Source organism: Mytilus galloprovincialis, chromosome 13 (genome assembly GCF_965363235.1).
Source record: "Mytilus galloprovincialis chromosome 13, xbMytGall1.hap1.1, whole genome shotgun sequence".
Classification (NCBI taxonomy): Eukaryota; Metazoa; Mollusca; class Bivalvia; order Mytilida; family Mytilidae; genus Mytilus; species Mytilus galloprovincialis.
Genome location: NC_134850.1, coordinates 10,814,666 through 10,827,367, shown reverse-complemented (window position 1 = coordinate 10,827,367; position 12,702 = coordinate 10,814,666). Strand labels below are relative to the sequence as shown.

The following is a 12,702-nucleotide window of genomic DNA, read 5'->3' as shown; positions in this document are numbered from 1 at the left end:
AGATAAAACCCAAATATTGAAAAAAAAGCAACACTACAAATTGTAGTGTTTGGTACTGGTCTGATATTGAAGATGGCTGTCACTGTGGAACACTATGGGGGAAAAACAGATTTTTTGTTATCAGAAAACACCGTCAAACATTCAAACATTATCCACATTGATCTGTGTCTACACTTGTATCGAATAATAAAATAACATAAACAGTATCAAAAGCTTAGATCAGAGTACTTGCAAAATACATCTTTATTAATTTGATCAAATCATGTTAAAAAAAAGTACTTTTATGTGTTTATCAATAGTTCTGACGTGATTTAAATATGTGCAATACGATGGACTACCGCTTGAGATCAGTACTTGGATCTTTTTATTTACTTCGAGCAGACGACACAGGTAAGCTCTCTGTCACCAACATAAGGTGGGCACTTTAAACTTCCATACACACCTTCAACCAAGTAAACATTTCCCTGGTCGTTATCGGCCTTATTACCGTCAACGGCATCTAAATTCTCATTCACACAAATATATTCCGAAGGTTGACGATTACCCCCGATGGCCTGGGACATCAAATATCCTGTATACTCTTTGGTCCATCCAGTAGGACATGAGACTTTTCCAGGCACCATTAAAGAAGTTGATTTTTCTGTTATAAGACATACTGAGCATGGCATTTCTTTATCATGGAACGAGGTGGAATAGACTGAGTTGTCTTTTATCTGATATTCAACACCAAATATACGTCCTATCCAAGATGCTTTACTATCCGAATAACTACACCATTCGGGGTCTTTCGGAAGGCACAAAAAATTAGCTCTACCTCCTTTGTCGTTTTTAGCATTGCCTGCTGCATACCCTAATACAAAAAAATAGATATCGGGGAAATCAAACAAAACATTTAAACATTACATTATGAGTTAAAAGAAGTGATCTGTTTTTATGTATATCATATTAGACCTTAGTACGCTTGACGAATCATACGTAAAGCTCGTTTTCGGGATTCTTTATTTTGACATATTTACATAATCGTTGTGGAACTTTTATGGCGTTTCAACCATATGTTAGCCTATTAAGATCATTACCCTGTGTGACTTTTGGACGTACGATTGGCTAAAATATAATAACACTAGATGGAAGGAGATAACTCTAGAAAATTCCCTAAATATAGGCTTGTCAGTTGAAAAAAATATCACTAAAACAAATACAAAATGCTCCAACTCCTTTGCATAATTCAACCAAAATATTTTTATAACGTATATATATGAATAAGAATTAAACCGCATTGTTAGATGAACGAAGATAGAAATGAGAATCAAGTTGCAATGTTAGATGAACAAAGTCAAGTTAAGAACCAAGCGATAATTATAGATGAATAATATGAATAAAAATCAAGCGGTAATGAAGGATAAATAAGATATGAATAAGAATCAAATGGTAATGTTAGAAGAACAAAGGTTTGAATAAGAATACAATGGTAACGTTAAAATCATTCTCAATTTTAAAGACTCATGTCGGGTGTGATATCACATGAGCTATACAGATAATTATACCAACCTTCATACACAAGAGCTGCAGTTGATGGGCATGATGTTTTACCCCATCTGGTGTATGTATTTCCCGATCCAGCTTTAACTAAAAATAAACACCGGCCATTATATAGAAGAAAAAAAAAAACATATTTAACTGATATAATATGTTCTATAAAAAAAGGGCGAAATAATATCATATCAAATGTTGAGATCGGTTTTACCTGATGTGATAGGTTCGTGTTGCTAAGTCTTTAGTTTTCTATGTTTTGATTTGAGTTGCTTGTTAGAATATTAAAATTCTAAATATCGTTTTTAAATTTGATAGTTTAGAAAGTTTATCAAACTTTAAAGAAGAGATTTCATTTTAAAACAAGACGCACAGCTCTGATATTAAATGAGCTTGTAATTCAATAGTTGTCGTTTGTTATTGTAAATCATATTTGTATTTCGTTCATTGTTTTGTACTTAAATCAGGCCATAAGTTTCCCGTTTGAGTTTTTTTTGGATTTGTCATGTAGGGCCTTTCATAGCTGATTATGCGATAAGGGTTTTACTCATTGTGGAATGCCGTCCGATGTCATATAGTCGTTAATTTCTATGTCATTTGGTCTCTGGTTGAGATTTGCCTCATTGGTAATGATACCACGTCTTCTTATTTGTATAAGCACATCGGCCCTATTGTACTTCAACATATTGAAAGATAAAACTTGAAGTATCGGCAAATTTACACTAATTGCAGACAGACAGATAAGAAAGTGTACACACGTTAAAACTGGTCGCTGTCAAGATGAGCAAAAACAATTCTGCACTTCTGAATAGACGCAAAAATATGGTAAATTTCTTTATTTCGCATATAGCAATCTAAATCCGGAAAATAATAATTTGGTTTAACCTAAAACTTATTTCAGCATGTTGATGCCATGGATCAAGAGGAACATTTTACAAAAACACGGTTAAGTTATGGCTTTTCGTTCAAAAGTATTGTTACTTTTTTAAAAGTCCTTATTTATGAAATTTCAGGGATTTTCTTTTAAATATGCAAATTTCGAACAAAATTATCTCAAAAAGAAAGTCATGGAGGTACCTTTTTCTTTGCATATTTTAAAAGTACACATTAAAATTTACATTTTACTAAAATTTCAAGAAAAAAATCACCGAGGGATCTATACAGTTACAGGGGAGATAATGACGTTGCTAACGTAAAATGTTATTTTTAGCGACGCCAAACTGTGACATATCGGGAAAAGATGCATGTGTCTACTGATTTTTATCGTTTAGACTGATTTAACTTGAAAACGAGTTCATGAACCCCTCTTTTTTAAAATGACATTAGGTTTGTTTACGTATGAAAATAATTTGTACCAATTTTTATAAAAAAAAGTCACCGATGAAATTTTTTAATACAAATTTAGAGCATATATATACTTATGTAAAGAAGGTTTTCCTAATGTTTTTACCAAAATCCGCTTTATATCGTTTTATTGTATATTCTAATCTTAAATGCATTAAATTTTTTACTTTAAGAGCAATACAGTCTTACCTCTTGCTTTCAATGCTTTGTTTTCTCTTTCCAGGCCATCAATTCTCGTTTGAAGGCCATCAATTCTCGGTTGAAGGACATCAATTCTCCCAATTTCTCGTTTGAATTCTGGAAACAAATCGAGAACAGATTCTGTCGCCTGGCATATAAATAACGTTAGTATCTAGAATCTATACTTGAAGACCATTGATTTTTATTCGTGAAGATGATACGGAATATTAATAAACAAGTTTTTGGTATCTTCCGATTATTTGTTTTTTAGAATAGGGACGAGGCTCATCAACTTTCTTCCACATGTATGTATATGTCCTCAATACGTAACCCGTAGTTCAGTGGCTCTCGTTGTTTCGTGTCTTTTAATATGTTCTTAGTAAATTGTATGGTACTTATATCATAATTAGATTGTTAGTTTTTTCCTATGAATTGATTCACATTTTGCATGTCGGTGCCATTTAAAACTGACAAAAAAATTAAACAACACGTGAAGAATTGTTTACCTCCAAAACGCTGATAACCAATGTTACATATTCAGATCATTGGAATCGCATGAGCTCAAAGAGTAGCGAAAGGTAAAAGAACAAAAACTCCGAGGAAAATTCAAAATGAAAAATGTCCAAATCAAATGACAAAATTAAAGCTCAAACACATCAAATGAATGGATATCAACTGTCATATTTCTGACTTGGTACAGGCATTTTCTTAGGTAGAAAAAGATGGATTAAAAACCTGGTTTATACGATACTGGGTGCCGCAACCTGCTATGAGTGTAATCTAAACGGGATTCAGTATTCAGTATTATTTTTGTTATATATATATCGAATTACAAAGCTATGTTAAAATGGTAGCTTTGATTTGTTTTCTTCTCTTTGGTCAAATTGTTGTCTCTTTGACGCATTCTTCATTTCTATTCTAAGTTTCACTTTTAATTCGGCCCATTAAACTAGTTTACAAAAAGAATTTGGTTGTTTAGGCAATTTTAAAAGGTATATTTCCCTTTGAAAACCTTGAGTTGCACCTTAAATTAAAACATCATTTATTTAAAAATAAAATTCTTAAATTGAGCAATGTCGTCTGAGGCAAACAAAATAACAAACAAAAACTTTCAGATACTTTCCATTTTTTATTTAAATGATGCCATAATGACATGTTTGTGTCACATTACATAACTTTTTGATCCATTTTTTTCTTTAAATGTCCTGTACCAAGGCATAGTCCAGTCAGAGAATGGCCATTGTTATATTATAGTTTGTTTCTGTGTGTGTTACATTATAATGTTGTGTTTCTGTTGTGTCGTAGTTCTCCTCTTATATTTAATGTGTTTCTCTCAGTTTTAGTTTGTAATCCGGATTTTTTTTTCTCAATCGATTTACGAATTTCGAACAGCGGTATACTACTGTTGCCTTTATTTGATAAATGAATTGATAATTCACTTGGAAATTCAACATCTACCCCTATGACACTTACACAGGAAGAAATTCCGTGATAATCTTAGAATGGCAACAACAGCTAGATAAAGAACATGATCTTTTCTCGCTATTGGATACCTAAAAAACATAAATATGTTTATATTGCTGGTTATTCTAAGTGCTCCAAGAAACCTCTTACTGAATTTTAAACATCAATGTTATGAATAATCAAAATAGTGCTTCGAAATTACTGAAAAAAACTAGCTATTCTAAGAGTTGGTGTGAATCCGATGTAGATACTTAAAGATTCAAAGATCTTTTGGTGTTCATATATCTTTCATATTAGATTATTTCATATTGACATAGTATGTGACCTAACTAAGCAGACTTATCACCGGTTCGTACTTACATGTACATGAGCAACACGACAGCTGCCACATGCAGAGCAGGAATTGCTTACCCTGCCGGTTGTTTGTTTGTTAGTCTTTTCTGTTTTAGCCATGGTGTGGTCAGTTTCTTTTCCACTTCTGAGTTTGAATATCTCTTTGGTATCTTTCGCCTATTTTACATATTTTTTATCTAATGTTTAAGAAACGTCCTAAATGTCACTAAAGTACTCTAAATGTGCAATCAGGCTATACTGACAAAACAAATAGTAAATTGCATGAACTGTATCTAGACATTTACTGTTTAAAGCAATAACCACGAGAAAAACCGTCAATATCACTCGTATCAAATTTAAGAATGAAATGTCATGCACCAAAAAGTGAAGACATGGGCTAAACAGAGAAACAAACAGATTCAACGATCAAAGTGATACATTTTACAAAGCGAAAGACAGGCAAAAGATAACGAAGGGGCATCTAAACTCATAAGTAAATTTGATCCAGTAATATATAGTTATATTCAGCCAGGTTATAAGAATTTAACAATAATGTTAGCCATGTTCAAGTCTAAATTAACTCGGTGGTTCACAATCTAGAAAAATTTTTGAAACTGGTGTTTCGAACGAGGATAGACAAATAAGCATCCGAATTCTACTGTCAATGCTGAATGAATGCGTTTACATAAATCTATTTTTCAGCGAAATAAATAAAGGTTGATTTAAAAAAAAAAATTGTACATCAGGAAATTAAAACACAAAACAAGTGCATCCTTCAGTGGCGTAGCTTGCCTTCTGTTTATACCGAGGCAGGGGGTCAGGGGGCGCAGCCCCCCTGAAGCTATAGAAGTTTTTACAATTTGAACAAGGAAAAATCGTTAAAAATAGTTGCAGGTTGCTGTTCAATGTTATTTCATCATAATAATGTTAATTATATGCCTTACTATCTATACTCAAAGCTATAAAAATAACAAAATACGTGAAGGTATCACATTAGACAACCAATGAAAAGTCAGTTTCCTGACTTGCTAGCAGTTAAGTATTAAGGTTTATTTATAATAAGTTTTGTGATGATCATTTATTTGGTCGTAGGTCACGAATCAACGAATTATAGATTATCACCACAAAATGACAGCTGGATTGAACAAATGAATTTCAGGATAAACTAGGAGAAAAACATATGCTACATGTAAAGTGTAGCACGGTACTTGTTTTAGTGGTGTATCCATTCGAAGGTCTTGGAATTACATATTGAATGGTTTTGAACTCTTTTTTTTTTCATTCACGATGAACATGACAACCGGCGAATAACGATCAATAACTAACATTTACTTTATTCTGAAGCCTTCATTATAAATGAACAGTATGTGGTTGATTTTTTAATATATAAACTGACATTATGTATTAACTAACAGACATATTTCTCTGGAATTAGTGATTCCTTTAAATATTTTAAATTCCCTGCTTGTGAAAACGTACTATGAATTTAAAATAGCGAGAATAAAACTTGAGTACCAGAACATATAAAAAATGTGGTGCACACTGTTCAATAACCCGCTATGCGCGTTATTCAGTGTGCACCAAATTTTTTATGTTATTTCTTCATAGACAGAAAAAATATTACAGTCATTCCTTAAATAAATTATTTTCTGTGCGCTATAATATATAAATGCATATTTTGTTTTGTTTGGTACCAAAGTCACTGAACATAGTCGCAGGGGAACATGTCAACGGTTATAAATGAGGGTTTGAATGCTTAGAATGGGATTTTCAAATATTTATTTTCTAATCATTGTCGCCCATAATTTGATTTTCCTTTATTTTATAATTTAGCACCATTTTAAATTCATATTCTTTTACATTGAAATTAATTTTGAGGGCCGATTTTCAGATCTAAAACCCCACCAGGCCCTCATATACTAGAAATTATTCTTACACAAAATTAACTAATTTACCTAATTCAATGGTAACGTTATTTGATCGGGTGACTCGTGAGCTGCATCCTTATCTATTCTACTCACTGTTTTCGCTTGCAATGGGGTAGGACAAAATAAATCTGTTGTCGATTTCCTTTTACGTTGACAAACTTGAATTACAAAAAACTACCGTAAAGGGTATTTCCAAGTAGAGGAGGGAAAATTTATTTAAATGTTCCCATAAGCCTTGAATAATTCGTAAAGGGTACGAATCAATAACCGTGCCAACAAGACATAACGAGTTGCTACATTATTGTTTAGTAACCAGTTTGCTGCAATAATCATTTAAAAGAAAATACAGTGAAGGAAAATATTTTTTTTTACCGAGGCATCCTCAACGTCAGCTACGCCCCTGTCCTTGATAAACAACAGCTGTTGTCATTAAGATTTATATCTACGGATGCATCTGTTGATGGGCTGAGGGTTTCCGTCCTTAAAGGTCAACAAAAACAATGAGTCTTTGTTACAGATATATCTTTAATGTCATATTTAGTATTGATATCATGTTCTGCATCCTGCGGTAAACGTGACTTTATCTTTCGGATGTAATACAACGCTTGTTTCCATAAACCCTTAGCAATATTAATCAATATTCACTTTTTAAGGTTATCTATAACAAGTCGTCAATCGAAGCTAGTTTGCAATTCTAGCTACGCCAAGCTACAATAACGGAAAGTCGGGATGGGTTTTACCAAACAAACAGAGAATGATGACTGTGTATGCCAAATCTAAAGAGAAGAATAAGACCCAAACATGATGAATAAACAGTAAAAGGGTTCTGGATATAAAGAATAAGGATTAATTGGTAACACATATAAAGAATACTAGGACACACCCGTGATATCGCGGGTCCGTGACTGAATTAAAGTATATAACTATGCGCAAGCCTTATTTTAGTATTAGTACTGTCATCTGATAAAGTCATGCCGATTATAAGATACACAATTTTCTCTGCTTGCAAATCGTTCTGTTTGAACCCGTCGAACTGGAACTTATCAATTATTGGTAATATTAAATATTTGGAAAACAAAAGGTCCTGGAATGGAGTATTTTTTAATCAACAGCATTGTCCTATATTAGTTATAAATAAAGTTGAATTCTTTGATTCGCTGTTTTACGTCATGCCCGCTAACAAATTGAAACTTATTTTTAGTCCAGATTGTTCGTATTCGTATTGTTATCTTAGAAAGTCTTACGGATTAAAATACTACAATAGGTAACAATTTGACAATTTAGTAGTGTCAACCCTGTGATTATGACCCGTGTATATAGCATATTAATCCTGAATACACCGTTTGATGGTGCGCCTGTCAGATGCGGAACGTACAGATAAGGTAATAGGTAACAGGGGATTATACTATTGGTATCGGTATCGGACTCGACCCGGAACTTCCTAATTATTGGCAATATTAATTACCTGGAAAACAAAAGGGCCTGGATTGGTGTAATTTTTACTCTACACCTTTGTACTATATGTTGTATATAAAGTTGAATTCTTTGATTCGTCGTTTTTACGTGATGACGGCTGACAAATTGGACCTCGTAATTTTAGTATTATAGATATCTTACAAAGAATAGTATAATCCATTTTTACAACGGATGACCCTATGGCTGTTCAGGGTATTGTTATCGACTAGATTTCCACTACTTAATATACGTTTCGGATTTTTAACCGATCTATAAACATGACGAATACGTAGACATCATCAAATGCAAACTAACATTCCTTATCGCTTGTCATAAATTCATTTCTTCAACGAATACTCATCAAATACTTTTTATAGAAGATAAATTAATAATATTAAAATGTTTTGTTATATGTATATACATCTACGTAAAAAATCATGTTTGTCTTTTTATTTTTAGTCATGGCGTTGTCAGTTTACATTCAATCTATGCGTTTCACTGTCCCTCTTTTACTTGAAAACATATTTTGAGGTAATTTCCAGGAACAATCGACAGTTTTCTGTTAAGATCTCGAGATCCCCATAATTATTTCGTTGGGGTGGGGGTCAGGAGTGGAGCCCCGGCTTAACAAGGATTTTATATTTTTTGAAGGACATTTGATATCGTTTTGACCCTGTTGATAGATTAAAATAGCGGAGGCTGGAATGCGCTGTCAAGTTTGTTTTTGATTTATAAGCTATAGAATATTTTGTTATCTGCAAACAAAATAAGACAAAATTAGACCAATATCGTATAAAAATCAAATACAATCTTGTTTTTAAATGTATCTACCAATTGCAAATATAGATATGAATAATTGTCATGTGTATTAGTTAATATGCAAATACGGAGGTTCTGTTTTTTTTTATTAGGTAATTTTTCTCTGTTTTTTTTTTAATACGGACCAATTATTCCCTATTCTCTTTGTTTCAGCACCCCATAATTTTAATCTTAAAATGTTTGGAAAGCTTTCTCTTTAATTTCTTTTTTTTAACTAATCATTCTGTTTGGTTTTTTCATTTTTCTCTGTTATGTAAACCCCATCGGGACCCTCATAAATGACATTAACAGGAAGTTGCAGAAGCCATATAAAACCTGATACCTACTAAAAAGCCGCTTGAAAGCGCACATTTGTAAAAATAGTACAGGAAAAATGAAGGTTCAATTTTTAATATTTTTTCTTGTAGCTGTTAGATGTCAGGCGACAGAATCTGTCCTCGATTTGTTTCCAGAATTCAAACAAGCAATTGGTGGCCTTCAAACGAGAATTGATGGCCTTCAAACGAGAATTGATGGCCTGGTAAGAGAGAATAAAGTATTGAAAGCAGAGGTTGATAGACTTGGTAAGATATGTATTCCTCTTAAAGTAAATCATTTAAAATATTTAAGATACAAATAAACAAATTAAACGATTATTAATTTATGAATGTATGTTACAAATATTAGTTCAATTCAATTCCTTTTTGCGTTTAAAATTCAATTTTCTAGACTTCAGTCTTGTTTACTTTAGATTATGGACGTTGACATTTCAAGAGACCAGTAAATGTGTAAATATGCCAATATAAGAGTTTGATATTACATATTAGGCGCAGACGCATGGATACATTAACTAATTGTTTGCTCCGCGTATCGTCCATCTTATATATGACCAGGTAAACTCATATTTTGACAATAAATCTCACGTTTAACGTAGGCAAAGTTTCGAATAAAAACGGTTATCTTTTTTTATGCAATACAAACAAATCGGTCCGATTCAGGTTTTAAAATAATTTCAATGTAAAACGTCATAAAACGAACGTGTACTATTGTTTGTCTGTTTGTCTTTTTTCATTTTCATTTTCGGCCATAGCGTTGCCAGTTCATTTTCGATTTATGAATTTGACTGTCCCTTTGGAATCGTTCGTCCGTCTTTGATTATGAAATAATTCTCTGTAAAAACTAAAGGGTCTGTGTCGCTCACCTTGGTATAATGTGGATATTAAACAAAGGAAGCAGATGGATTAATGACAAAATTGTTTTTGGTGATGGTGATGTGTTTTGTTCATCTTACTTTACTGAACATTCTTGTTGCTTACAATTGTCTCTATCTATAATGAACTTGGCCCAGTAGTTTCATTGGAAAATGTTAGTAAAAATTTAAAAATTTTATGAAAATTGTTGGAAATTGATTATATAGGACAATAACTCCGTAGGGGGTCAATTGACCATTTTTGTCATGTTGACTTATGTTTAGGTCTTACTTTGCTGTACATTATTGCTGTTTACAGTTTATCTCTATCTTTATTAATATTCAAGATAATAACAAAAAAAAAACGGCAAAATTTCCCTAGAATTACAAATTCAGGGGCAGCAACCCAACAACCGATCTACTGAAAATTTCAGGGCAGATAGATCTTGACCTGATAAACAATTTAACACCGTCAGAATTGCTCTAAATGCTTTGGTTTTTGAGTTATAAGCCAAAAACTGCATTTTACCCCTTCGTTTTATTTTTAGCCATGGCGGCCATTTTGGTTAATTGACCGGGTCACCGGACACATTTTTAAACTAGATACCCCAATGATGATTGTAGCCAAGTTTGGTTTAATTTGGCCAAGTAGTTTCAGAGGAGAAGATTTTTGTAAATGTTAACGACGACGGACGACGGACGCAAAGTGATGAGAAAAGCTTCGGGCCAGGTGAGCCAAAAATGGTTCTACATCTATAATGCATAGATTTGTATAATGAATGTGATACTTTGAACAACGACTGGAAAATACGAAATGTTGGAAACGGACAGAATTTGAACGTTACAAGAATCTCAATCACTTGCCCCGATCAGTTTATGAGTTGTCGTATGTTCAATTGACATATACATTTGTGTATTTTTATTGTGTAGAAATCTGGCTTAAACTTTTGTACAATTAAAAACTAAACTCAAATTATACTCTTTACATTACTAAAACACTACTACAGAAACCTTCAAGAGCGCACTCACTCACGAATGCTCCTTTAAAGTTATCCACACCTGAAATAAACAGGCAATCATCTATTTTTATCTCAAACTAGAAAATGGGGGAAAATGTAATATCAAAATTTTCAAAATGGAATTAAAAAATACAAACATCAAACTAAAATTTCGTTAATGTACGTTCTGATCAGATTTAATAAATTATAAATTTGGAAACATTACCAGGCATGATGCTATTCCTATGGACACACAATATCAGCAAAATATTCGGACAGGAAGTCCCATAAAGTAGATATCAGTCAACAGGTTATTCGGATGCTTTAAGATGATCTTCTTTTTCCTTTCTTTCAGGGAGTGGCAACGTTGCATTTTCATCTTACATGACCGAAGCCAGTGCAAATTCACAAAGTGCATCTTTGACAACCGGATCCACCATTAAATTCGACAGAACAGAGACAAATTACGGTAACGGATATAGTAGAAGTACTGGAAAGTTTACAGCCCCTTCAACAGGTGTATACGGGTTCTCATGGACTTTTTGCGTTGATTCGCGTACTTCTGACGGAGGTGAGTGGAAATACGGAGAATACGGAACACAACTAATGAAGGGTAGTTCTGTCATTGGCTTATTACATGCTGATACGGAAACAAAAGGCGATGACGCATGCTCAACAGGCTTTGTCATCAAGTACGTATCTAAAGGCACCGAAGTTTATCTCAGGAATATTTATGGCCACACAGGTAAAATCTTAAGCAAAATGAATCAGACCAGAACAACATTCTCAGGATGGAAATTGTATCAGTAATAAATGAAAAAGTATTCGAATTTGATGTTTTGATTCACACCACCGATATTGCTGAAAAAAATAAACTGATTTTAGTCAGAACTATAGATATCTTGCATTTAAATGCATTTGAATTTTTGCACATTGTAAATTTAATGTCTAATCAATTGCTATATGCTACAGTTACGGATTATACTCAGTTGCATTAATAAAGTTCTATACTTCTAGATTTGTTGCATTAAAAATCAAAAACTAAAACGCCAATAGTCCGAAGTCATTTTCAAAGCAATAACTTCTGTGTTTTTGTTTGGTGCTTTTTCTTTTCTTTGAGTCGATCGATCTGATGGGGTAAGGCTTTTTCAACTGATTTTTATAGTTTGTTCTTATGTTGTGCTGTCATACTACTGTCATAGGTAAAGGGAATAGTTGAGTGCTCACAAGCATTTTTAACCCCGCCACATGACCTAATAGTTATCAAAAGTACCAGGATTATAATTATATACGCCAGACGCGCGTTTCGTCTACATAAGACTCATCAGTGACGCTCAGATCAAAATAGTTAAAAAAAGCCAAATACATACAAAGTTGAAGAGCATTGAGGACCCAAAATTCCAAAAAGTTGTGCCAAATACGGCTAAGGTAATCTACTCCTGGGGTCAGAAAATCCTTAGTTTTTCGAAAAATTCAAAGTTTT

The 12,702-nt window shown here is 32.9% G+C and overlaps 1 protein-coding gene and 1 long non-coding RNA gene across 2 annotated transcripts; one reads left to right on the top strand and one right to left on the bottom strand.

Annotated features, from left to right (window-relative positions):
• Positions 1-211: 211 nt before the first annotated feature.
• LOC143056716 (uncharacterized) lies at positions 212-3,208 on the bottom strand. Its single transcript, XR_012972473.1, has 3 exons — positions 3,064-3,208; positions 1,549-1,626; positions 212-850 (listed from the first exon to the last, which is right to left on the bottom strand). It is a non-coding gene; the product is annotated as an uncharacterized LOC143056716 (long non-coding RNA).
• Positions 3,209-9,374: 6,166 nt separating this feature from the next.
• Positions 9,375-12,235, top strand: LOC143056715 (complement C1q-like protein 4). Its single transcript, XM_076229866.1, has 2 exons — positions 9,375-9,616; positions 11,575-12,235. The coding sequence occupies exons 1-2, from the start codon at positions 9,427-9,429 to the stop codon at positions 12,027-12,029; spliced, it is 645 nt and encodes a 214-aa protein (XP_076085981.1). The 5' UTR covers positions 9,375-9,426; the 3' UTR covers positions 12,030-12,235.
• Positions 12,236-12,702: the final 467 nt, after the last annotated feature.